The sequence below is a fragment of the Aythya fuligula genome, chromosome 20, assembly GCF_009819795.1.
Source record: "Aythya fuligula isolate bAytFul2 chromosome 20, bAytFul2.pri, whole genome shotgun sequence".
Lineage (NCBI taxonomy): Eukaryota > Metazoa > Chordata > Aves > Anseriformes > Anatidae > Aythya > Aythya fuligula.
The window spans coordinates 456,176-483,186 of record NC_045578.1 but is presented as its reverse complement, the minus strand read 5'-3'; the positions used below and the strand labels follow the sequence as shown (position 1 = coordinate 483,186).

At 53.9% G+C, this 27,011-nt stretch overlaps 1 protein-coding gene across 2 annotated transcripts in view; it reads left to right on the top strand.

Annotated features, from left to right (window-relative positions):
* HIP1 (huntingtin interacting protein 1) overlaps positions 1-27,011 on the top strand; it is a 48,150-nt gene that overhangs the window by 7,428 nt on the left and 13,711 nt on the right. Inside the window, exons 1-7 of one of the 2 annotated variants that reach the window (XM_032200892.1) lie at positions 12,922-13,035; positions 21,093-21,156; positions 21,848-21,990; positions 22,712-22,768; positions 24,038-24,118; positions 26,554-26,630; positions 26,880-26,941. In XM_032200892.1, coding sequence (XP_032056783.1) covers positions 13,033-13,035; positions 21,093-21,156; positions 21,848-21,990; positions 22,712-22,768; positions 24,038-24,118; positions 26,554-26,630; positions 26,880-26,941 — 487 coding nt within the window. In that variant the 5' untranslated portion in view covers positions 12,922-13,032. Of the gene's footprint in view, positions 1-12,921; positions 13,036-21,092; positions 21,157-21,847; positions 21,991-22,711; positions 22,769-24,037; positions 24,119-26,553; positions 26,631-26,879; positions 26,942-27,011 lie in introns of those variants that run through there. The other variant, XM_032200891.1, reaches the window with a different exon arrangement.

The window sequence follows — 27,011 nt, the reverse complement described above, 5'->3', positions numbered from 1 at the left end:
CTGGGTGCAGAAGGCACTTTGTGCATTTGGGGCGAGTGTAGCTCAGGGCAGTGGCCATAGGAAGGAGTCACAAAGAGCCTTTTGCACCTTCTGTACAAGCCAGATGCATCCCTTGGGTTTCTGGCCTGCTGCCCACAAGGCTCCCCACTGATTCAGGGTGGGGCTCTGCACATCCTCTGTGATCCGCAGAACTGAACAGCAAATCACGCCCTGCTTGGGCACTGGTAGCGCTCATACAGCCGAGAGTGCTGGGCAGCGGCCATGCTCACCCCCACGGGTCCCTCAGCACCACAGCTGTGGTCACCAGCACACCGAGCACTAGGCCACTGCTCGTGGGCCTCTCACTTCAGCAGTACAGCCTTCAGAATTGCTTCCAACAACAGTCATGTTCCACCTCTGAGTGATGAGTAAAGGTTTTTGAGGTTTTAAGGCAGTGCTGAGGTAGAGGCAGAGGAAGTTCTTGACTTCTGCGTGGCCTGGGAAAATCTCTTCTGGTGGCATTGTTCCCAGTTCGTAACCTGGTGGAGATCCTGTGTTTTCCCAGCAAGGAATGCTTTGTTTACTTCACAAACGGGAATGAAATGTTCCTACTGTCAGCAAGGCCTGACTGCTTTTGTGGAGGTAAACACTTCTCTGGAGAGGGCAGAGGTACGCACTTCTGGGCTTGCTGAATTCTGTGGCCTCACTCTGTTACCCAGAGCTTTCATGGTTTATACGGCTCAGCTGGAAGTGTGGATCTGGTGTCAGGGTCAGCATTAACCCCTTTAGGAGATAGCTCCAGTTTTCTCCCACACTGGTACAAAGTGCTCCTGGCTTCCTTTATCTGCTGGTAAGATGCTCTTAACCTCAGCTGGATGACTTGCTCCTCACCAGCCCCACGAGCTCGCCCTGCACTCTTCATGCGTGCTCTCCTCTTATTTGTCTTCCCAGAAATTGCATTACCACTCAGGCACTTTTTATAGCTCAAAAAGAAGTGCTTTGAATTACTGAGTTGTCAGGGAGGCCAAATACACAGGGGAGGAGCCACAGCTAGAAATAGGGATAGTCTCCGCTTATGCATTCCAGTTTTATTTTTTTAACGGAGATGTCCAAGTTTGCTGCAAATGCCAAGCTGAGGAACACATCCCGTGCTTGTTCCAGTCAAATCATGTCTTCTTTCTTTTTTGTCTTATTCCCAGTGCACTCAAACCAGCCGTGGGGCTGAGCTCCTGCAAGGTGTTAGGAGATTCCTTTCCTACATTACACTGACTGCAGTCATCCAGCAAAAGCTGGAAATGTCTAAGGAGGGGCTCTCACCCACACCCTGATTTCTGGTAGCCTCCAGATACACTAACAGTTTGCCCAAACTCTCCCTGCTGAAGCACTGAATGTCTCCTGCCCCTGGAAAAAGAAATGTCAGAAGTGTCAGAGCCACTGAGCCCAGCGAGGTCTGCTGGAGCCTTGGGTGTGGGGGAGCTGAGGCCCTTGGTCTCACCTGAGCTGTCACCTGGAGATGCAGAGGTTGGTACTGGCTGCAAGGGGACACGAGCAAATGAATCTGAGCAGAAAGAAGACAACATCTGCTTAACAACATCTGGGTCTTTCATCCCCTTAAAATTACTTGTGATTTTGGCTATGCACGGGTTGCAGTTGACACATTTGGAGGTGTGGGTTGGAGGGGACGGGGTGGTGCGACGCTGCTGCCTGCTGGGGATGGGGTGGATGCAGGAGGTGGGACAGCAGTATTCAGGCTCTGCTTCAGTGAATGTTCAGGAAGCTGTGCAATATGAAACAAAGTCCCCCAAAGGGCAGCAGAGGCAGCTACGAGCTGAGCCTGCTAGGGCTCTGCTCCGCTCCTGCTGCTACAGGAGAGGAGCAGGTGCCTACAGTGGCATCTCTCTTTTTTTTTTTTTTTTGTGAGAAAAATGCATTCAAGGTCAAATCTGAGACATTTTTTCTTTCTCATCAGCCATCACGTGGAAATGGCAATTAGCCAGCTTGTGTACTTTACATCGTTCATGGTTTTAACCCTTTTCCCTCCCTTTCTGCTGCTGCAGGAACAATTATTCCCTATATCTCCAGCTTCTTTTCCCCTCAGCAGAAGGGAAAGGAGATTTTGCACACTGTGGTAATGTTACGAACTGCTCCTATCAAGAGATTCAGAGGGAATGAAGTCTGCCGAGCTCCTTTCTTCTGATGAGTGAATTCTGAGTATCTGATCTTAGCACCTCCAAATGCCTGTTTCTTTCCAGCCTGTGAAGAGAAGCAGTGTGATTACAGCATCCTGCAAGCAGCCTGTGCAGCTATGGCTAAAGCTTACTCTTCTTATCCTGGGAACTTCCATCTTTTCCAGTCCTGCAGGATAAGGATGGTGCTCAGCTCCTCACACATGAGTACTGCAAGCAGTGGCTGCACCTCTGGGATGGTTGAGGCTGGCCTCAAGCAGGGGCCAGCATCCAAAAACATGTGTAAAGTTCCAATTTTCTGAAGGCAGGAGGAAGGTTTTTCTCCACAGCAGCATTGGGTGCTGCTCCCCCATGCTCCCAAGCCCGCACAGTGTGGTTGCTGCTGCTTTTGTGTCCCATGGGCTGGCTGACACCCACCAGCTTTCACAGGAGCCCTTGTCAGCAGGCCGCAGTGGTCACCCTTCGGCAGAGCACGTCAGCAACATGCACCCAGCACCAGGTGGGCAGGACGCTGCTGGCAGTGCTCAGGATGCTGTGATTCACTTTTGAGAGTGGACATCTCACTCTCAGGTTATAACATCTGATCTGCTGAAACCCAAGGGGATGCACGCAAGTGCATCCCCCAGCTCCATCCACTGCCTCTCTGCAAGTGGGAGGAGGCAGGGAGCGGAGTGGCAGCTGCGGCCCCTGGCCTCCCGCACCCAGCACTGGTTGCTGCGAGCTTCTCCAGTGCAGTGCTGGAACACGCACAGACGGCTCAAGTGTGGGGATGTCTCCTGGTGCTGGAGAGGCTCCTTGCGTGGCTGCCTGTAACTTGGCTGTGTAAAGTCCAAGTGCTTCTAATCCATTTTCCATATCCTACTGGATGGCACAGGCATGTTTTCCACACCCAGAGCAGGGTTTTGCCTTCACTGTTGCTGGAGCTGTTGCTCCAGCAGTGGTTGCGAGGCTGGCAGGAGCACCACAGTGCAACCCTTTGTTCTAGGGCTGGGTAAATAAATTGGATTGCTAGTATGAGCTCCAGGCCAGCAGTGTTTGTTTTCAAAAATGAAAAATGAGTAAAAACTAATATTTAGATCTCGGAAAGGAACTTTGCAGCCTTTTGTGCCTGTGATTCCCCCATTTCTAAGCTTCAGAAAGGCAGCAGGACCACATGTGAAACACAGTTTCCTTCATATGCTGGGGTTTTTCCACCTCTGTGTTTGCTCAGATTTCATCCTGCTCCACCCTGCATCCCCAGCGGACATCCCTCCTCTGGCACCACATGCCTGTTTTCCAAACTTGTAGCAAACAAACATGCACATCCTGGCCAGCCAGCACAGACCACGCCGAGCGCTTGCAGGCAGGCAGGGTGCAGCTTTGCTGCAGGATGTTTGTGCTCCTCACCTGAGCATCCCCAGAGCCATAGCATATCTCCTGCAGCCTGGGCGGAGGTGGATTAAGCAGGGAGAGTGTGGCCCACTGTTACATTTACAAGAGTTCAAGGAAAGCACGCACTTAGGTACGAGAATGGGGCTGCTGTTTTATTCTCCAGCTACAAGTCCATCAGAAAATACCACTTTTTCCTTCCTTGCCCCATCCTTGAGCATGCCTGCTCCACTGCATGGGGAATGGACACTGGGAGAGAAGCCTACACAGCTTAGTTATGTTACTGAAATGAATAATTATGCTAAAAAGGATGTGGTTGTAACAGTGTTGGGAACAATGCAGAGTGTGGCCAGGTCGGGCCAGCATGGTCCCTGCACCCTGGGAGGGGATCTTGGTGTCACCTTGGGCTTGGGACAATTCCCCATCTCAGAGGGGTGCCTAGGGCTGGGCTTCAAGCACTGCACTGGTCCCTTAACCAAGCTGGACACTCCTTGGGAGATCCCCAGGGACCCGTCAAGCTGCACTGCCCGCAAAGCTTGGTCCTGCAGCCCTCTGTTGCCCATAGGCATAGCTCCTATGGAAGCACCAGACCTTCCAACAAAAGAGGTTTGGAGCCTGGGAATTAGTTGTTTCCTTGCTGGGCAGGGGCACAGCGCTCAGCCCCAGGGGGGCTCCTGTGGTGGATCAGCACACCAAGCAGGGATGCCATCCAGAGGGACCTGGACAAGCTCAGTAAGTGGGCCCATGGGAACCTTGTTAAGTTCAACAAGGCCAAGTGCTAGGTCTTAGACCTGGGTGGGGTAGGGTCTGCGGTCTCCGCATGCTTTATTCAGACCTCTCAGTGCAGCCATGCACATCACATGGGCAGCAAGCCCACATCGAGGGGAATTTACTCGCAGCTGGAAACTTCCCTGGGGCTGTGAACAGAACACGCTGTCTGTGTCCTACCAGCACTTCTACCACTGCCTGTCCATCAGAAGCTGGCTTGGCTGCTGGTGTAGCCTGTCACCATCCAGCCCCAGGGGCCCAGCAGCTGTGGGCACAATTGCTGCAGCTTCTCCCAACCCCATGTACCAGGAGGTTTTGTATCAGAGCTCGTTCCCCATTTGTTACACAGTTGTGCCAAGCTGTCAGCATTTGGGGACTGCAGGAGCTGTGAGAGCTGTGGGCATCTGTCATGTCACAAATCTGTGAGCCTCCACTCAGCCACCTTTTCACCAGGCTTTTGGTTTTGTGTGGAAATAAAGCTCTGGAGAAGACAGGAAATCTGCACTCTAAGGCAGAGTGATGGGGTCCTGGTTGGGCCTTCGGCTGAAGCCCCTTGCACAAGACACCACAGCCAGATCTCCATCCAAGGGAGAAGCAAAAGGAGATAACCAAATGATTCCTTCCATGGGCCACCTCAGGGATCACCCAAGGCAGAGATTTGAGAGGGGTAAAAGGGAGGAGGCTCACTGCTCTGCAAAAGGGAGGACGGCACCGAGTGCAGCCCCATCCTGGAGCTCCAAGCAGCAGCCTTGCAGCTGGGACGTGTCACCTCCCACAAAGCCACTGAGGAATTCAGGATATGCTGGACAGTGCTGGCAGCAACTCAGCCAGGATGCAACGTCTGGCCCTGTGAATATTTCCAGATACATAGTGAGGACAAGCAAAGCAGGGAAATGGATCTCCAGGTTTGACGTTGCCCGGTGTTGGCTGTGGGACAGGTGTCTAACGGACACTGCTTGGAGAGGGATGAACAGCCTGTCCAGGGTGATGGCTCTCCCCTCTGGGGATGTGAGAGATGCTGGCACTGCTCCCCAAACACAAAATGGAGGTATTTTGGCACTGCTTCCTCTGCAGCCTTGGATGCTCCCCAGGCAGCAGCCTTGCTGCCCATGGCTCCTGTAAATGAAGCCAGTGCCTCTGAGGCAGAACTTAAGGGCTTTGAAAGGAAATTGATGGGATTTATCAACTTGTTTCCTGAATAATTTATGGCAATAATCCAATTATGGAGGGGTTTCAAAGTGAAGAAGTGAGAACAAAGTAGGGGCCTTTGATTTCTGCTTGGGAGCATTTATCTGAGCAGACCCCGGGGGCACACAGGGGAGCAGATGATGGAGAAGCACCCAGTGGTGGAGCACCCGGCTGTGGTGCCCACATTGTGAGCTGCCTGATGGGGGCAGCAGCATGAGAGCAGTGAGCACAGTGCTGATGTTTTGGTAGCACATTTATGATCTTTGCTAACCCTGCTTCCTTTTCTGGGCATTGTGCTTATCTTGGTAGTGTCGGTGTTGTGCTTACAAGAAGGAAGCAACTCAAGCGGTGCATTGTACAGAACAGGCTGTACGTGTGTGAAGGAAGACAGCCTCTGCTGGAGTCAAGAGGGGTTTCCAGATAACCTATACATACAAATGGGGACTCAGGGGACATAGAAGGCATCTGCAAGTGAGAAGCAAGTGGTCATGCATGTATTTGCTGAGGTTAAGCGTGAAGTTTTAAATCCCTCTTCCACAATTCAGTTACAACCCTGTTATTGCTGCTACTACATGCTGTCCTTTTGGATCAAGCACTTGAGCTGGTGCCTGCCCTGTCTGCCCTTTGCAAGGCTCCATAACCCTTCACCCTACCTGAGGAATGGGACTTTCTTCTGCTCTGGTCCTGCAGCCAGGATCTGCCATCACCTTGCAGCACTGGCAGTGGGGGGAGCATATGGGGCAGGTGCAGCTTATTCTGCCAGTCTCTTTCCCTTGTGCATTTTTAATCCCATTGTCTTGGGCTGGCCCCATCTGCAGGCGCTGTCTGACCAATGTTACTCGAAGCTCCTGTGGTGGCTGTAACATGAGCCGGTATAGATTGAACAGACAGCTAAAAATAACAAACAGTCAATAACAGTAGCACAAACTGTGGCTGTATTTAATTTTTGAAGAAAATCTGTATATCGACAGCACAACAAAGCTGCCTCCCACAAGGCAAGAGTAATGAGGTCGGGCCCCCTTCCTGCACCAGGTGCAGGGCTGGCAGCACAGCATTTCTGTACGCTGGGGGCATTTGGTGCCTCTTCTGTCCAGGGAGGCTTGGTGCCTCTGGGGCCTCTATCACAGCCCAGTGCTGGGCTGGCTTTTTGCTGGAGCCTGGGCTGCCTGCTCCCACAGCTGCCTGCTCCCTGCCCCATGAGCATCCATGCACTGCGAGCCCTGGGCCCGTGCCCACCTGCAGCTGATCAGCTTTTCCTCCTCACTTTCACATGCACAGGAAACTGCAGCATTAGAAAGATTTTTAAATTGCATTGAGCTTTTAAGTACTGCACTGAATAGGATATTTTCCTAAATCAAGATTTGCAAAGGTATTTGGGCAATAATTGTCCAGGGAGATTTTCAGGAGCATTGGAGCACCCAAGCAACTTTGAAATCCAACCTAAAGTGCAGATTTGGTACCAAAAAAAGCAGCTGATTCACCTCAGATTGTAACCCTTTCAGGGTTTTTACATATTTTTACATAACATGTAATTGGGTGTTAATGGGTGTAGGGTTTTTTTTGCAGGTTGCTCATTGCAGGGTCCTATCTGGAAGTCAGAGGTGTGAGGTCAGAGAGCATACATGCCTGCAAGCTGCAGCAGATCCTGCGGATTGCCGAGCCTGCCCCTACCCCTAGGGGTCCCGTGCAGGAGAGTCAGTGCTCACCCAGGAGACTGTTGAGAGGTCGAGGCCATGCATATAGGTAGCTGCTGGCTACAGGACAAATGTCACTGGTACCCGAGAAAGGGTGGGAGGATTTGCGCCTGATGCAAGCATGTGAGGTTGTTCTGCATTACAAAGATCTGATCTCACAGTTCAGGGAGAAAAAAATAAATAAAGCCACAAACAAGCAATAGTGAGGTGGGTTTTCCTACAAGTGGAAGTATTACAAATACACCCAGTGGCTGGCATTCACATCCTTCTCTGAAAAAACACAACACAGCCAATGCTCCTGGCACAGCCAGAGGTGCTCACCCAGTTCCACGGGTCAGAAATGAAACCCAGCACAGCAGATCCTCAACCAGCACGTCCCTTCGATACAGGCTGTGGTGCAGAGCTGTGCAAGGTGAGGAGATGTGCTGAGACCAGCCAAAGCCTGTGAAACAGAAAGCAAATAGTTTCATACGTGCTGGATGTCTCTCTGCTGAACCTGCTGCTCTGCCTTATGCAGAGAGCTTGGGAAAGTCCTTCCCAGCTCCTGGAGATCCCATGCTGCTGGTGCTCCTGCAGGGTCCCGGTGTCCCCCTAAGTGGGCAGGGCTGGTTTGTTGTGAGCTGCGAGAGCTGCTGTGGGGGTGGTTGGTTTGAACTGCTCCAGCAGGCTGATGCAGCTGGGAAAGATTGCATCCCCCGAAGAGAAATAATTGAGGAAACAACTCCCAGCACAGTGATGAAATGTGCTGCCCTGGCACACAGGAGCAGCCACCGTGCAAGTACAGCTCCAGTGTCCCAAGCAGAAGCAGATGAGCCCCCAGCAGCATAGGTCAGCCTTGCACCCCTGGGATGACAAAGGGGACACCAGCAAATTCACTGTGGGGAAGAATGTTGTGGAAAATCCTGCATGACATGTACTGTGATTCCAAGCTGTGGGTGCCTCAGCTCTGGCTTGGTTCTCTTCTCTCTGGGCAGATTTGGGAAACAGAGAAAGATCAAGAGGAGCAAATGATATTATTAGTCATCGAGGAGGGAGGAGGCTGCAACGGAAGATGGTTTAAAAGGCTTCAGATTATTTTTAGACCTGGTAAATGAACAATAGCGGGGGGGGGGGGGGTGGAAGGGAGAGACAAGAACTTTTGGAGACATGACATGGTTCATGCCACAGAGAGGACCTGGCTTCCACTTCATCTCACCTCAAAGCATGAGCTCAGACAGAGATTTGCTCAAATAGAAGTAAGAAATGTAAAACCAATAAAATAAAATGACTTGTAGATCATTACTTGACTAACCTTTGTTAAACTGTCTGTAATGACAAAAAGCTGCATTTGCCAAGACATTTTATGCCTAACTCCTTTCATCTCTGTGGGAGTCAGCTGCTGAAATAAATTTTAAAGATGCTCCCAAAGCCTCCCTCCAGCTCAGGGCAGAGGATGGACACCTCTCCTCCCTCCTTGCCCACAGCGCTCCCAGCTGTGCTGCACCTCTCAGCCAAGCATTTTGCAGAGCCCTGAAGGAGCCACTGGAGGCTGTGGCTGATTCCCAGGGCTAGCCGAGGGTCTCTAAGTTCAGCACAGTGGAGGCTGAACACAGCTGGGGAGGAGGGGGCTCTGTGCCCAGAGGAGGCACCAGGACACAGGGACAGAGCAGGGGTTGCTCCCCCAAGCAGCACAGCCTTGCCTCCCCTGCTGCTGTGGGGGAATGTCACACCATACCCACAGCTCCCAGAGCTGGGGGAGGCAGGGTCAAGGCTGTGCATAAGGCTGTGCTGCAGGCATTATTGCTTGTGATGCCCTGCTGGCTTTTGTCCCTCAACGTGTGACCTCCAGGCACCTGTCTCCAGTACCCCTCTAGAGCCATGGTCATTTGCTAATGACCAGAGTGCATTGGCCCAAAAAAGGCTGCTGGGGAGGCTGTCTAGGGCCGGTTTTCCTGCAGCCCTTCCCAAATTGCTGGGAAGTGAGGCAGTTCTGGAGTGGAAAGGTGCTGGATGCTGACCAGTCTGCACATACACCTGCAGATCGAAGCACAGAGGTTGCTAAAGCATGAGCCCTGCTCTCCAGGGCTGGAGCAGACATGATTCAGCTGTGCCCAGTGCTACTGGCAGAAGTGGGAGAGGCTTCAAGGTTGTGTGCTCCCCCTGGCTGATAAAACTGCACCCCTGACACTGTCCAGAGCTCTGCATGTGTGTTTGCAAACTGGCAGAGATTTGGAGCAAGCTCACTTAACGTTGCATAGTCCTAGGTGGATTTGGGTTGTCCCTCAGGCAAGTTGAGTATAAAACTGCTTTGTATGTATAGCACTTCAGGGAAACCATGCTGAAAGCGGAGCTGCTGCTCTTGCAGCTACAAAAAGTAGCAGATTCAGTGTTTTGACATCCTTATGTGAGCCACTGGGAACAGCTGTCCCAGTCACAGCGAGCACCATGTAGGGCAGGAGCAGCTCGCCCTGGGGCTCCTGCTTGGCAGGGGATCCACAGCAGGGATCTTGTGTGGCTCAGATGAGCCCAGAAAGGAAGAAACTTGCACCCTGGGCCACTTCTCTGAAGTGTCACCCCTGTGGCAGGGCGAGGGGGTCATCCAGGGGTACAAATCGCCCTATGGCAGGGCGATTTTGTCCTCACGGATCATGCCAGGGCTCAGCACGTGTGGCCATCTCCCTCCCTGCTTCATGCTTTGGGAGTGCAGCTTCCTTGGCCAGTGGGGAACTTTATTTTCCCTTTGTTCTGGAGACTCTTCTGAAGTTGCCTCTAAATTATTTTTCAGAGTTTTTTTCTATAGCTGCCTTGGCTCTGATGTTTGCCCTTTAGCCAAGGAGCTTTGTCAGAGCCCTCCTTGCTGGGAAGCTCCAGGCCTGGAGCACTCCCTGTCCCCCGATGGCTACACAGTCCTTGCTCTGCGCTGTCCCACAACTGGGACATGAGTGAGACACTGACCTGTCTCTATCAGCTCTAGCAGCTCTTCAAGCCTCTGTACAAGAACTCCTCTAATGGCAATAACCGTGCAGCATCCAAGGCAGATGCTCACGCAGGGCCTGATCCCACATTGTGATGCTGGTTCCCTGCCTCCTTCTCTCTGTGCTAGCCCTAGATTAACATTCTGAAAGCCAAGGTTAAGGATGATGAACTGACAGGGTTTGCTACAAAATGCTGCCTTGCAGGAGGGCATGGTGGCATGAAGGGGGTCTTGGAGCTGAAAGCCAGCCACAGGAGGTAAAACAGCAAGTATGCAGTATGGGAAGCTCATGGGCATTGCATGGTGTCACCAATGTATCTGCTAAAGAGGGAATCCTACAAACTATTTTAAAAGCTGTACATTTCTGATGCAGGTGACATAGGGGGAAAATTCACATCTGTCCTATGCATGTTTTGGTGGGGGTCAGGACTGAGTTTTACTCCCAAGGATGTGAGTGGTTCTCTTTGTTTTCCACTTTACCTTTGGGTTTGCTCTTGCACACATGCCCTAAGGTCTCCATTTGTTCAAATAAGATATTAAATCCCCATGCAAGTGCTAATTGCAGGGCTGGAACCTCTTGGTGCTCTGCATCCACAGGGGGCTGTGTGATGGACCTAGGACAGCAAGCCATGCAGTGCTGGTGCCGTCCAGTTCAGAGCAATGGTAAATCCAGCTGATGCTGGATTAATTAATTCCTGGATCCCACTGACCAGGGGAAGATCAGGCTGGGGATGCCACAGAGCAGGGCTGTGTAGTGAGGACCAATGCTCTCATCTTCTGTGCTGGAGGCATTTCCAGGAGGGGGGCTGCAGTGGGTAGAGCAGGTTTCTTGCATCCAGTGGGTGTCCATTCCTATTTTGCAGAGCAGGCTGCGGTGCGAGCATAGTCTGAGGTTGTCCCCAATGGCTGGGATCACCTTGCAGGCTGGTGGATATCTTTAGGTCTTCCTCCGCATGGGCCTGGACTGGTTCCCAGCAGATCGCTGATGACACATACCTCCAGGTAGGGAGAGCTTGCTCTAAAATAGGACTGTGCATGAAGTGCAGCAAAGCAGCCAGATGTGTCACAGCGTTAGGGAAAGATGCCAGTCGGTTTTCGGTTGTAATGTCTGTACTCAAGTTACCAAGATTTTCTTGGGGCAGATAATGAGCTTTTTCCCACTATCCCATAACCAGCTGGATGTCGCTGACCAAAGGGCTTTGCAGCAAGGAGGGAGCAGACCCAGCTCCCTTTCTCAAGTCACAGCACTCAATTCTGGTTTTGCCTCCCTTGCTGCAGTAGGTACTGCGTCTTCCACCGCCAGCACCACAGGGGCCTGATGCACCCTTCCTGCCACAGGCTACTGTGCATATGTGCTCGGAGCCCCGTCATGCCTGGCGTGATGGGGACAAGTGCCCACGATGGGGACTGGTGCCCACACCCAGCGTGCTGCCTTGTGCATACCCACGGGCTGGGACGAGGAGCAGGGACCAGACCACCTGCTCCCGTAGGAACCGGGCGTCACAGTTCATTTAAAGTGGGAAATTCCTCTTTTGGCCTTTTTTGTCACATTGCCAGGGTTCTACAAGGTGAGGGCAGTGGGTGAAAGCTGCAAATGGATAAGGTGTAAAATTTGGCTATAGGTTAGAATCAGTCAGTCCAGCAAAAGGAGGAGGTTCATAGCTGCAGTGAAGCAGTGTGTCTGTGTGTCTGTCCCACATGGGAATCTCGGTGGAGACTTTGAGAGCCACCAGAGGGAAAACACTACCTGGTCTTGGCTCCAAAAGCATCCCCCATGGCTGGAACTTGCTTGGTGACTTGGGTCAGCGTGATCTGGGTGCTCCTGGGCCCAAGGGGTGGCTCTCAGTCCCCACAGGTCCCTGCAGAGTGCATGGGATGTCGAATTCTGTAATCTTGTTAAGAGCAGCCAAGTCACCATCCATTAACAAGGGGCTGTGCCATGACTAGACTAAAGTAGTAATCTGGGAGGCTTATTGAGTTAGTCTAGGGCTAGCATCACAGAACATTTTTTTGCTTGAGGCCATGAAGCTTCTTCTCTGCCTTCTGCAGAGGGTTAGCTGTGTTTCAGTGCCATGATGCTTTTCCTCCTACCTGCTTTGGATTTGCTTTTGGGAATTTTAAAGAATGATTATAGAATGTTTGGGTTTCTTTTATACCCCCCATCTGAAGATGCTAAAGAGCTTCTCAAACACTGGTAGCAGCTGGAACAGCAAAGATACTGACCTGCTGTTGTGTTCCCTCCTGTCCCACAACGAAGGGGGATTCTCTGGTCCACGGCCAGGTGATGCCAGCCGGCACACTGTGCCTCCCGAGGACGGGGAGCACGCGCACTGTACCAGCCTGATTGCTTTTTTTGTTGCAGGAGAGATCACGGCCCATGAGCTCTTGTCTCAGAGAGAGCACGGACAGGTCACCTGCAGGACCACCGGGTGTAGGATCCTCAGCAGCGCCCGGGGGGCACGGAGAAGGGGCACAGGGATGGGGCGGTGCCCTCCCCAGGCGCTCCTGGCTGCCCCAAAGCCCGCAGCTCCAGGGTGCAGCCGGGCACCCACAAAGCTCCCCCCCGGCCACCAGCCCGGGGCCGCCTTTGTTGTCCAGCGCGGGGGCGAGCGCGCCCCCGCCGGCCCTCCCATCCCCCGCCCCCACCCCGCGGGGCTGCGCCGTGGCTCGCGGGAAGCGCGCCCGCGTGCGGGTGCGCGCTTCCAACTCCCCCCCCCCCCCCAGCTCCTCCGCGGAGCCTCCCGCGCCCCGCCCCGCTCCCGCCCCGCGCCGCCGCCGTGGGAGCCGCGGAGCCGCTGCGGCCGGGAGCGGGGAGCGGGGAGCGGGGCCGCTCCCCGCCGATCGGGCTCCGGCGAGCCGGCCTCAGCCCGGCTGGAGAGGCCATGGAGGCGGGCAAATGGTGAGTGCATCCTCCTCCTCCTCCGGGGCCCCCAGCAGCGGTGCGGCGCTCCGAGGGCTGCGGAGGGGGGGACCAGCGGCCCCGGGGGAGAGGGTCAGTGCTCCGGGGGGAGCTGCTGGAGCTGGGATTGAGGGCTTGCTCCCTCCCGAGGCGGGCGCTCTGGCACTTTCATCTGTTTGCGAACCCCCACCAACCCGAATTTTGGTGTTTTTTGCTGTGAAAGCAGGAAGAAAACAGCCCGGTGTTACTGGACGTGTTGCAACGGGAAACCGTACTCCAGCTGTCGGGGATTCATCCCCGGCGGGAGGCGTCGTTGGGGTTAAGCTGATCCCCGCTGCAAGGCAGCTCCCCTGTGTTGGGGTGCACTCCTACCCGCACGTTGCCATGCACCCCGCATTTGGGTTAGCAGGGTACAGGCCGTGCCCTGTCTGCTCAAGCTGCCACGCATGGCTAGCCGGGATGCATAAGGCCAGCCCCTGCTTGGTCACAAGGGATGGAGATGGGTTGAGGGAAGCAGGGCATGAGGAGCCATCCTGGCATGGAGGCACGGCCATCCCCTGCGCTGGTCACCTTGAGAGGGAGATTTTGCTTTTCACTACCCCCAGGTTGGGAGCAGCGAGGATGGGGGCACAGGTGCTCTGGCAGAGCAGGGCTGGGAACAGGATGAGGTGGCAGGGGTGTAGCAGCAGGGAGCCAGCAGGGTCCAGGCTGTTCTTGGCTCCTGCACAGGATCCAGGTGTCCCCAAGGAACACCTGGACGTTTCTGGAGTAACCAGCTTGCAGCCATCTGTCTGGGTGGTGGCTGTTCGTTTAACAAACTGACGTAGGGAAGAGGAACGCTCCCTTAATTTTCTCACATCTGCCCACAGTGGCAAGAGACTCCTCATTCTGTTCAGAGGAGCTGCTGCTTTGCAGGAGGAGCTGCAAGGAAGGATTTCCACAAGAGTGCCTGTTGCTGCCTTACAGCCTGGGGTTCGCCCAGCCAGGGACCATTCTGCTGGTGCTACCGCGCGCGGGCATTTCCTGCCAGGCAGGGTGACCCACAGCTCTGCGTCTGGTGCTTAAACAGTCCGTGGCATAGTGCATGGGGCTGTCACCTCATCCCGGAGCACTTCAGGGTGCTGTCACATGGGAGATAGCAGAGATTGCTGTACTCTGAGATGTGCTTTGCAGGGCTGTCTTGCTGTTGAAGGGACTAGTTTCGTCCTGAAGACATCTCCATAAGATTTAACATTTCCCAAGCAAGTTTGGTCCTGGGATGGCTGCTGGTCACTACAAAGCTCATCTGGAGATGAGCATGTGGCATTCTGGTTCTTCTCCCTGCATCCTCAGGCATCCTGTATCTCTCCCGTGATTCCTCCCCTATTATAAAAGTGCCTGAATGTTGGTATTTGTCAGCAAGCAGAAGACTCCAGTTGGGGCCACTGGGAAAGTATCAGGAGTATTTGAAGACTGTGGAGGGACCTTCCTGGAACACTGACCCAGAAAACATAGTGATCCTCCCTCCACTGATGCAAATCACCACTGGTGGAAGAGATTATCTTTGCATAAAATCCCCCACTTAAAATTAAAAGCCTGGCTAATGGGACAGTGTGCGGAAAAGGCTTCTGGCCATGACAGAGCAGGCTGGGCAATGTGGGGCACAAGTGCAATTGGCTGATGATGATATCATGCCCTTATCAATAATTAAGTAAGAAGAGTAATGAGTGGTTGTCAGGGGGAGTGGCTACAGAGGAGCTGGGGAAGCTCTGCTAGTGGAATCCATGCTGCCCAGTGGGAGCAGGGCTCAGGTGCTCATGGTGCCCATGTCAACGTGTGTAAGGGCTCACTGCCATGTGGTTTTCTCACTGCTTCTGGATCTGGCAGGTCATTCCAGTGTCCTGCTTGCACTGGGGCTTCTGGTCACTGCAGGTCTGATTGTGCCCCAGGGGGATGATGTCTGATGGGGAGCTCTCTTACCCAAACCAGTGAACTGGCTCTGTTCTCAGCTGCTGCATCTGGTGGAAGGAGGTGGTTTCTGGCCAACCTCATGGCCTGCCTCCTGGTGCTGACAGCTCTTTTCCCAGAGGGGCTGCAGGAAGGAGTGAGGCTGAGCAGGATCCATGCTGGCTCCTGAGGCAGCTGGAGCACTCCCAGGTTCTGCTGCAGTCTCAGCTGACTTTTCATTTGACTACTTGTTTCACCTGGAGGTTTCAAATGGATCCCAGGCTTTACTGCGTAAACTCCCTGGATGGTCATTAGTGAGGTTTGGTCTATTCCATAGCCTTAGTTTTTGCCAGCAATTCTCCCCAAAATTGATTTTCCTTCTGTCCTTTCTTTCCCAAAGCTTTTCTGTGTGTTGAAGAGTCCATGTTCCTTAAGTTGGATTAAAAAAAAAAAAAAAAAGGAATAAAATTCAGAGCTTGGAGTGTGTCCAAGTAATTAATCTGCATAAGCTGTTTATGGTATTTGAGAAATCAAGTGTCCCAACTGTTTGGGTTTTGATACCAGGATGGTATGAAGTGCTGTGTGAGGTGGTGTTTAACGCAGCAAGCTCTTGTTTCCAGGGTCGGTATAACCAAAGCCTTCAGACCTATGCTAACAGCTCGGCTCTCCCTTCCTGGCATCAGCCAGATCTCCACTATCCACATCAGACTTCTCACTCAAGTCTCTGACACCCATCACAAGTCAATTGAGTGCTTTTCTTCATTCTTTCTCTTTGATTGGCTCAAAGGCAGTGGGAGCGATCAAATTTCTCTGTCTCTTCCCACCCTGCCTCTCATGATACTGTTGAGCCTACTATTTGAGTTGGAAGATCCACAAAGCCACCTTCTAGGAGCAATTTCTTGCACATACTGTTCATAGAAGCACGACTTGCAGATGCTTTCCACAAGTTTGATGCAACTCTGCTGCCCTCAGGAGTAGCTGGGAGCTAGTGGGATGGTCTCCTCTGTTCTTATGTTCAGATGCACTCAAAATGTGCATCCCTTGAATTATTTTATGTTTTCTATTGTGATAACAGTGCTGTGGCTCATGAGGCAGATGCCACAGATCTTGCTGAGGAGTCCGACAGCTGCTCAGCCCTCTTGTGTTGCCTTTGTGGTGTGCAGAATAAGATGGAGACCTCTAATATTGCACCACCCCTTCCTGTCCCAGAGCAGTAGGTTTTTCTCCTCAAAACACCACACATGCTGGATGTGCTGTTCTATAACACTCATGTCATGCTTTGACTTGTGCAGGTGAGCATAATGGTTGGCGAGGCAAGCATCATATAGGTCTGAAGTCATTGTCTTCCCAACCCTCAGGAGAGTAGAACCAAAGGCAGTGGTGTTACATGGTGCAGCGTCACCTCTGGTCTGGCCATGTCTGTACCAAGAAGAACCTCACATGCAGTGCTCGCTCCCTGTAGCAAAGTGCCCTGCGCTGCCCCAAGCCATTGGCTTGTGCCAGACCATGCATGGCCTTTCAGAGAGCAGGTTACTTTGGGAGCTGAGGTTTTCTTTTCCCAAGTGAACATTAAGTAAATCTCCAGCCCTGGATGCAGTGTGCAAACCCTCGTGGATGTGGTGAGGTTTCAGGGTGTCTAAAGCCAGAGGCAAGCATTGCTTTGGGAAAAATGTGGTTGTTTCTTACAGCCCAAGTGAAGGCAAATGATGAGACTTGTGCCTTTCTGGGTATTAGTCTGTGGTTGATTTGAGCCGCTCAGGGTGTGTGATCCCTGGAGTGGCTTCAGCTCCTCAGTGGGAGGCAGAAGAGCACTTTGTTTCTAAGTTCATGGGTCCAGGAATGGAAGCCCCTGATGCAGCCAAATTGCCCAGATTAAAGGTTGGAAAATATTTTTTATGTCTCCTTTCACTCCCAGTTCAAAGAGAGCATTTAGGACTATGATGGAAGGCTGCGAGCCACTCAGTTTTTGCTGGGCATTCTCTTATTTTGTACAACGAAATGTATACACATGTGTATACATGTGTGTGTATGAGGCATGCCACCTGGCCTGCCATGCTGCCTCCACAGCCTCTGTTTCTTCACTTCCCTTCCACTGCGGTTGTGTACAAAACCAGGGCTGTTCCCTGCCTGGGTGCTACTGTATAAGGCCATGAGGCTGAGCTGCGTGGTAGCTGCCTCCTTGGGCATGCCTGTGCTTTACTGCAGCTCTCAGGAGCTCCCAGTCCTGAGTGGGTCATGAATCACTGCAGGCGTTATCCAGCCCACTTTGCTTCGGGACGTCGCAGCGGAAAGCCTTTCCTGAGCTTGGAGAGCCTGTGTTTTGCTTTTGGCTGCTGCAGTTGAGTGATGTTTAAAAAGAGACATGTGCCCTTTGAGCAGCTGTGATTTACACCTCTGGAAGGCTCCCTCACTTCCCAGGGGGATTGTCATGTACTGCTCCCCGGCCCTGCTGCCCAGCGACCACAGTGGAGCTTTGCTGAGCTGGGATTTGCATTTTAATTAATTTCACAAATTTTTCCAGGCAGCTCTGTGCTGGTCAGATCTTCTCATTTGCTTCCCCTGGAGCCCCTGTGTCTGCAGGGCTTGGTTGAGAGCAGTTTTCCGGAGGTATGCTCAATCCCAGCTATCCATTTATAGAAAGGAATTAAGGAGAAATGAGGAGCATTACTAAGAGGATTTGCACTGCAACTTACTCAGTTTCTCCAAATAATTTGAAATAGCTCTGGATTCTTTAATCAACACTCATTTCCTTTTGGAAATGAAAGGAGATGTGGGAAGGCGCCATGCAGCTACTGTGCAGAGCTGAACTGTTCTCTGCATAATAGGAGATTTGCAATTCAAAGGATGCTAAGCTTGTAATTTGGGGAAATCTGGAAGGGGGATGAGGATGTGCATATCTACATGTGCATGTGAAAGAGAGGGACTGGTCTCACTGCACTCAGAGAGCCCTCTGTAGCTCTGTCTCAGATCCCACATGTGTTTTTGTGCCCCTTTGTTCCTCTGGGTGGTGCCTGCGGTCACACACCCGGAGCCATGTTTTGGTTGATCTGCTCCCGTCAGTGCTCACCTGAGCTGTGCCCCGTGCTCCAGCCCCATGGCCCTGCTGTGGGGATGCTGATGCAGTGGTGCAACCCCAGCAGCTCTTGCTGTGTGCATGGGGCCCACTGACGCTCCACCAGCTTCTCCTCTCACTTCCTCTCCAGCCCAAATTTGCGGCATCGCACCAAAGGATTGCACAAAAGAGGAAATGAGGGGGTACAGGGAGGGTGCATTTGCAGAGGCATCATCTCCACTGCATGCCTGTCTCCCCAAGCAGTCTCCCCATGTTGGCCCCAGTGCCAGCTCTGGCATCCCTCCATCAGCTCAGAGAAACCAGAGCAGGGCTGTGGCACCACCAAGGAAACATTCATGGCCTGGAGGTCAGAAACAGCTACTGCGATGGAGAAACTCACAATTAAAACACCATAGTGGCTAGGAGCGGTGCCTCGCCCATGCTTCTCCCTACCTGTCAGCTGGCATAAAAGGCATATAATCTCCTTTCAAGACAGCCCAGCATCTCTCGTGAGACACCTCAGCCTTTTTGACCCATTTTTGCAGCCAAAACACTCTTGCTGCTGCTCCACGTCTCTGTTTGCTTTCATGGGTACTGCTCCAGCCCAACGCCTGTGGCGGCTCTGCCTGAGCCAGTGGTGGCAGGCAGCACTGGAGCATCATTGGGCCATCGAGCCCAAAACCTCCCCATCATCTGTACTAGGCCTCAAAGGGACAGCAGGGCTTGGGGACGGGACTCCCAGAGGCCACCACACAGAGCAGACCAGGCATGGCGTCATGGCTGCTGCCCCTGCTGTCCCGCTCCACTTGGGTTCCTAGTGCCAGGAGCCTGCCAGGCCTGCACCAAAGCCTTGTCCTTGACTCATCAGGAAAAGCCAACAGGAAGCGGCAGTTTAAGCTTGGAGCTCCACTTCCAGCTTTTCCGGGGGAACAGAGGCCATGCAGGACCCCCCCGGCTCCACTTCCCTCTGGAGCCAGCCCAGCCCAGCTGTGAGGAGGGCGTGAGCCAGGACTGTTGGCCTGCAGCCTCCTGTAGAAGGAACCATCTGGGTTCCCTCCACCATCCCTGCAGGGTCTCTTTCAGCTTCCATTAAGCAAGGCCGAGCAGCAGGCTCTGCCCTGTGCCCACACCTCAGCCAGGTTGGCCTGGTGCAGGATGCTCACAGCAGGCAGGGAGCACGGCAAGCAGCAGCGCAGCATGACCGGCGACTGATGTGTATCCTCAGCAGAGCCTGTGCCATATGGGTGGTAGTGAAAAAAAGCAAAGGGATAAATGTATTAGCCGTGCTCTAAAGCCCCCATGCTGTTGTCCACTGCTGGAATGAGCAGCAGTGTCCCCACAGCACAACCAGGACACACCGTTTTGTCTAAAGAGGGGTGCTTGGCCCTAGGCGGTTCCTCTTGAGGCTGCAGTTGTGAGTTCAAGCAGAAGCCATCTCAGCCCATAAGCATATTGTCCCCACTCCAGCTGGCGGGTGCCTGGGGGCAGAGATGTTTTGGGGGGAAGGTGGGTTGTGCTTCACCTTGTTTGCTGGGGGGTTGGGCCATGCCCAGCTGCACGTGGGGTGTGTATGGCTGTGCCCTTGGTTGCCCTATGGTCCTGCTTCCCTTATGAGAACATTTTGGAGATGTGGAGTGCTGCGGGGATGCAGGACGGACTGTCAATGAGTAAGGCACTGGAATCAGTCCCACTGCTTTAATTGGCTTGCATCAGTAATTAACTACTTCTGACAGAGCTGAGCCAGCCTATTTCTTCCATCAATAGCATGGATCCTCACAGAGCACTGGGAACGTGAGTGTTCTGGTGTCCAGCAGGTGCTGGATGTTGCTGTGAGCAGAGCATGAGCCTGCGGAGCGGGTGGCTCCATGCCAGAACCATAGCACTCACACCAAGCAGCTTCCTTGATCCGCTTGGTTTTGACCACTGCCTGTGGCTGGGCTTGGAACAGGCTTAGTCCCACAAGGTTTGTGTGCCTGTGAGAGCCAAAACACCTTCTAGGCCCAGTCCAGTTCTCAGCCCTGCTGCATACTTGAGAAAGCAGATGCAGAAGGAGGATAAGGCTAAAAAAACACTCAAAATCCTGTAAAGAAAACACCTCCAGCAACTGCCTCTCTGTAGGCTACAGAGCGCACTGACTTCTCACTCTGTGCCTATGCTTCTCAATGTGGGCTTCACAAAGTCCGCAACATTTGCATTGCAAACCATGCCTTTCCTGGCAGAGAGCTGAGAGCAGCCTCAGGGTATGGTGGGCTTGGCTGCACTGGGGAGGGTTGTGCCAGCTCCAAGTGGGGCGGGAGCAGCTGGGGAGTCCCTGGCTGCAGGGAGGAGCATATGGTGGGGCTGGGAGGGGGCACAGACGGAGCAGGAGCAGGAGTGTAGCTGGGCTGCGACGTGGAGGTCAATGGGTTCTGGCTGGAGGAGGGAAAGCTGCAGCAGGAAATGGGGAGAGCTGTTGGGGGTGCATCTCCTGCCCTCCTCCACCATGCACATGGTAAAACTATCCCATGGCTGAAGGTACTCACAAAGCTGCTCAATTTCCTCTGTCCAGTGCACACCCGTCACTCCACTTTGGCAGTGATTAAGCTGGGACCTGTTGTTTGTTGCCAAATGACACGGCCATCCCAGGTCCTGTTCTGCTCTGTACTGCTCATGGTGGTCTCACCGTTCCAGTACTGGATTTCCCCATCCTCCCTGAAACACCCTCTCTGCTCAGCACCCAGCAGAAAGCAGAGCTGGAGCTGCTGGCTGCTACCCGTGATCCAAGATCAGGGGAGAAATTTGTCTTCCCCTGCCTGAGCCACCACCTCTAGGGCAGGAGAGGGTCCTTTTGTGGTCGCTGCTTTAATTGCATCATTATTATGCTGAGTAAATGAGTTCTGGCAGCAGCTGAACCTGGCAGATGCCAGGCACATCCCAGAAAGGCATCCAGGAATGGGCAGTGTCCAGCTGGCACAGGCCAGCAGCTGCTTCGTGGGCCGGGGACCTGGATGGGACCCAGGCCCCAACAGGTGCTGGCAGAGCAGGGGTACTGGGGGAACCCAAATCCTTCCCATCTCATCCCCCCTCTTCTGTTTTTCAGACTGTCAGCATCAATAAGGCTATTAATACACAGGAAGTGGCTGTCAAGGAGAAACACGCCAGAAATATCCTTCCGAGAGTTGGCCACAGGACAAGCAAGCGTGGGAGCTGGCTGGGGCTGCTTGGAAAAGGGCCCGCGGCAAGGCAGCACGTGGTGGGGGTGCCGGGCAGGCTGCTGGGGTGCTTGGGGGGGCTGGATGAGACCCCCAGGGGCTCTCCCTGCTGGCTAGGGCTTCCTGGCATGGCACCAACAATCCGTCCATTTAGTCCAGGCCATCTCGTGGGAGCGGTGATGGGAGGAATGGAGGGGCAGATGATGCTGGGTCAAAGCACTGTCACTAAAAGCTGACCTCTGGCATCGCAGCAGGGTCAGTGGAGGGACCTGCCCACCTGACTCTGAGCATGCAGTGGCATTCCTGGGGCAGTGGTGTGCAGGGTGCCTGGGCAGCGTTGCCTGTGCTTGGCAGCCTATCATTGGTGGCTAGGCTTCCCTCAGCTCTGCGGGTGCTGGTTGGGAGAGGACAGCATGTCCCTCGTGCACAGCAGCCCTGCTTGCCCCACACTTGGCATCAACACTCTGCTGCCCAGCTTTGTGGGGTTCATTCTCCTGTCCCCTCAAATTCACAGGGATGGGCACAGATGCTCTGCAGGACCCCATGTTTTATGCCGATGGGGTTGCAGGGTTGGGAGTGGTTTCGAAGCAGCCAGCCAAGCTGTGGGGCAACTTCCACCCCCATTTCCTTGACCAGCCTCCACCATGCATCCTGGGCACGCACCACGAAAAGGGGGCACAGACCTTCTGGTCAGTGGTGAACAGGCTGCCGCTCTCAGGCAACGCCGTGCTCTGCTGGAAGTTCTGCCACGTCTTCCACAAGCTCCTCCGCGATGGCCATTCGAACGTGAGTGCTGTCCCACGCTCCCAACTGCATGAGGAGACCTCATATTCATCAGCACCCTTCAGACTCCTGACCCTTTCCTTGAATTTTGTGTGCTGGAACTGATGTCTGTCCCCAAAACACTGGAGTCCCTCCACTCCCTGACTTGACCCCAGCTGTGTCCTGCAGAGCTCTGGTACCAGTGTCCCAATGCTTCTCAGTGCAGCAAGCTTGGCTCAGCAGCCAACCTGGGACCAAAGCTCTTCCTGGGGGTCCGCATGGGGCAGTAGGGGTGTCAGCCAGACGTTACCCTCCCGCAGCTGTGAGTAGTGAAAGGCAGCAGGGAGTCCTCAGCAGGGACTGGACAGGGCATCCCTCCCCATGTGCTTTGCAGGAGCCTTCATGGTGCCAGTCTGCCCACAATAGCCCGCACTAAGTCATGAAGAATAACTCACCCTGGTGCCTACCATGGCTGCAGTGATGGTGCTGGAGGAACCACTGTCCCCGGGGTATTGGCATGCATGCAGGAGCTGCCAAACAGGATCCTGCCCTATGCATGGACAGGGAGATGGAGGCACTCTGGGGCTGGGAAGTAACAGGGCAGCAGGCTGGCTGCAGAGTCAGGAACATGTCCAGGGCACCCATTCCTTAGACTAATTGCTGGGTCACGATAACACACACTTTGCCGTCAGTGCCCGGGCATGCCACCCTCATTTGCTGATTATTTTCTTCTTCATCTGTCCAGGTCCTGAAGGATTCTGTGAGGTACAAGAATGAGCTGAGTGACATGAGCAGGATGTGGGTAAGTGGTTGACCCTGCCAGCTGTGGGACTCTGTGGCTGCCCAAACGGAGGGTGAACTGGGGCCAGCTCCTCAGCAGGGACTGTGTGGTCATCTCACCTGCGAGGAGCTAGATGCTGGGTTCTGAGCACCAGGGACGCACAAAATCCCTCGGGGCTCACTCTGCCCGTCAGCACAGTCTCAACACCTCCCCAGAGCCTCCTAGCCTGGAAGTGCTGTATCTGCTCAGTTCGCCTCATCATGCTGCAGAGAGGGGTGAATGAGACGGAGTATTTATAGCAAGAAATACTCACAATAGCTTAAGTGACTTTTTTTCCAGATACAGTAGGTTAAATCAGGCACCAGAAGTTCAGGAGAGCAGGGCAAGGCAGGCTGCAGGAGATGGGCTGGGAGTTGTGGGGATGTGTGAAGCAGGAAGATGATGCTGGTGGAGAAGAACATCACTGAGACAGCACAGGAGAGGGGCGCAGGGCAGCTGAAAGGCAAGCAGGACCCCCAAGGAGGGTTGAAGAGATGCAGCTTGAAACTGAGCTCAATGTGATGGGTGGGTGGCTTGAGCACACCAGACTTGGTGTGCAGGTCGCATTCAGTATCCACTTCCATCAAAATCAAACACGTTGGGCAAAACTAAACATATTCAGATACTGGAACAGGCTCCCTAGGGAAAGTGCTCATAGCACCAAGCCTACTGGAATACCAGAAGCATTCACTCTCTCAAAAATATAGCTTAATTTTTAGGTAGTCTTGTGTGGAGTCAGGAATTGGACTCTGATCCTTGTGGGTACCTTTCAACTGACTGCAATTCTGTTATTCTATGATTCTGTGATGTGCTTTCTGTTTTATGGCAAAACCCAGTAAAAGTGTTCTGATAGTCAAAAGCAGAACTGAAATCTGCAATATGAGAGACTGAGATGAGAAGATGGTGGCCAAATCCCCTGCCATGACCCTCCCCAGGCCCATATAGAGGGCCTAAACCACATGCAGGTGGTGGAAGTGCACAGAACTCCCCTTAGTACCCCAGAGGGCACAGCACACTTGGCCAGCTTGTATGGCAGTGGTGTATCGAGGAAGAGGAGGAGGAAGATGAAGAAGGTGCTGGGCCTTTGACTGCTGCTGACCCAGGCAGCGTAGGGCAGAGGCACAGGTCAGTAGGATGGGGCAGGAGTCCAGGTAGGCAGGGGTCAGATCTGTCACTGCCCGCAGCAAGGCAAGAAGGCTTTTTTGAAGGCACAGCCCGCCCAAGGTCTGAACATCTTCTTGGTATCCCCAGGGCCACCTGAGCGAGGGCTATGGACAGCTGTGCAGCATCTACCTCAAACTGCTGAGAACCAAGATGGAGTTTCACACAAAGGTGAGCATCCCGTCCCATCCCATCCCATCCCATCCCATCCCATCCCATCCCATCCCATCCCATCCCATCCCATCCCATCCCATCCCATCCCATCCCATCCTCACCACCACGTGTCCCCAGCCTGCTTGTCACTTGGACCTTAGTGATGAGCTGCCTCGCAAAGGGTAGTTGAAGCATGTCAAGGGCACTAAGCCATGCCGTCTGGCTTGGTGGAGCCTGGCTGTCGCACTAGGCACCAGAGGTAGGACTTGCTGAGCCACTGCTGCATTGAGGGATGGGTGCTGGGGAGCCTGGGGCTCAGCCCTGCTCCCAAAGCACAGCTGGGCTGTGGGAGTTCATGCTACAGGGAGCTGCAGGGGCAGAAGTTGGTGGCAATGCAGGACAGCAACAGGCAGAGCTGTTGCAGGAGTGTCATCCTGGCTGTGACCCCAGCATGTCCTCTTCTGTATTGTGACCATCGTGAAACATGCCCCAGACTGCTAGTGTCTGGATCAGAAGTGTCCCAAGGACCACAGCCTCAGGGACAGCTGTTCTCATGGTGGCACCTGGCATGGTCTTCCTTGTGCTGAATGCAGGGGGCTATGCAAAGTACGGAGAGACCCCCAGCCTTGGGGTGCACATCCCCTCCTGAGCTCTGCAGGAGCCCAGGCACCTGGGCAGGCAGAGGGGGCAGAGCCGCAGTGTGCCGGGCTGAGCAGGGCAGGCTGAGGTAGAGCAGCTGTAGTGCACAGCAGGAAGGTCTCCTGCCTGACAGCAGGGCCAGGTAGGGGAAGCACAGGCAGGGCAGGAGCCGGTGCTGGAGTGTAAATGTCCTGAAAATCCTGCGTGGAGCCCAGCTCTCATGTATCACCAGGAACACAGGGAGGGAAGCCGGGGCTTCAGGCCAGTGGGGTGTCCTGGTTTGTGCATGGAAGAGGATGAGCAGCAGCACCTGCTCCAACCTGCATACCAGCATTGAGGATTATTGGCCATGGTCAGCAATGGATGAAGCACAAAGCTCTTCTACAGCTGCCAGAGGGTCTGCCCCCATCTCTTGTAAATTACTTGTTAAACATCGCTGAACATGGGGTGGTGTGGGAGGGCTGGGTCCCAGCCAGAGTCAGCAGAGCAGCAGCATGGTGTCCCATCCTGTTCCACACAGTGATGTCTCCAGCTTGTGGTCTGGTAGCTCAAATAATCATTCTCACTCACTAAAATCCATGCTTTCTGGCTCTTGGACTCTGGGTGCTTCTGGCCACTCGGAGCAGGGGAACAGCTTAGATTTTTTTCCCCCCTCTCTTGTGTGCCTGCCTCGGGAGCTTGTTTTGAGCCTCCAGAGCAGAGTTGCTGTGCAGGTCCCTTGTCTGGGCTGAGTTTTGGAGAGGATGTGGTCAGAGTTGGCTGGCTCCAGGTCTGTTGCTGCAGCATGCCTGCACACAGCTCGGCCAGTGCTGGCTGCCAAAGGTGATGGGGAATATATTTATAGAAAGGAATGTGATGTGCCCTGTGGGGTGTTGGGAAGCAGTGCGCCCGTTGATGGAGTTTATTATTTAGGCAGACGTTCTCTTATGCTTGTGGCATTAAAATAAAGGCGTTCCTCCAAGAACAGAATGAAAAGTCATTGTGGGCTTGTACACAAACACTGCCTTGTGTGGGTTCAAGTGCTCTAATGCTTAAAGTAGTTGGCTGTGGCAGGTTTGGTACCTGCAGTGTTTTCTTTCTTTTTGAGCTCTGCTGAAAAGATATTTTCAGAAGCTAGGCCTGTACCTGTAATCCCTATTCAGCTCTGTTTGGAGCCATAGTATGGCGTACCTTGACTAGTAGGGGCAGTAATAAGAGGCTTTGCCCTCCGAGGTAAATGGCAGCTCCTTTCTGCCCTGCAGCACTTTCCTTTTCAGCCTTGCAGGAGCTGCTGCCCCATCTCTTTGCAGCTGGGCAGGTTTCTAAGCCCAGAGGGAACTGACTTTTCTTGCTAGAAGTACAGGCTGTATGGACCATGGAGGCTCTGGCTCCTGCTCACCCAGGGCTCAGCAGGCCTCTTGTTAGCCTTTTTTCAGCAGGACTTACCCCCTGCAGCAGCAGGTACCAGCCGCTCCCCACTGCTGCAGCCCCTGCCCTGTGGATGAGGGACTTTGCTGAGCGTCACTTTTCCTTCTGGCAAGGGATGGGGCTTTCAGGGTGATCACTTGCCTTTGTCCTCAGTCTGGAGTCTGCAGGGATGAGGTGAAGCCCCTTTGGGGCTCTCAGCATTGCTTTGCCAGGATGGAGGGATCTGGTGATGGACATCGAGACTTTAACCCACCGGCAGACCTGGGGGCAGCAGCCCCTGCTCAGCACTGAGGAGCCCAGCTCGGGATCCTTTGGTTCAGCAGGGACACCAGGCCAGGTGTCCTGGTGTGGAGCCACGGTGGGCACGGGAGCCCCTCCATGTTCCTGACTGCTTCTTCCCCCCACAGAACCCACGGTTTCCCGGCAATCTCCAGATGTCCGACCGGCAGCTCGATGAGGCAGGGGAGAGCGACGTCAATAACTTGTGAGTGCGGGACAGGCAGGTGGCAAGGGGGAGGATGGGGAGCTCTGCGCACCCTCGCCGGCTGCCCCTCCAAGCCAGGGACGTGTCCCTGTCTGGCACCTTGTCCCCACCACCTGCCATGGGCACTGTGAGCAGACAAAGCCACCTGCCAGGGCTGTCACGTACCTCTCAGGCAGGCAGTGTGTCACCTCGGCACGGGGTAAGGTTGTGCAGGGACACTGCCCAACCTTCCTGGCCCCTCTTCCATAGCTTCCAGCTGACGGTGGAGATGTTTGACTACCTGGAGTGTGAGCTGAACCTATTCCAGACAGGTAAGCCCCTCATCACCCTAGTGTGTGGGCCTGGTGTGTGCCATGCGGCAGCACCGGCTCTGGGAAGGGA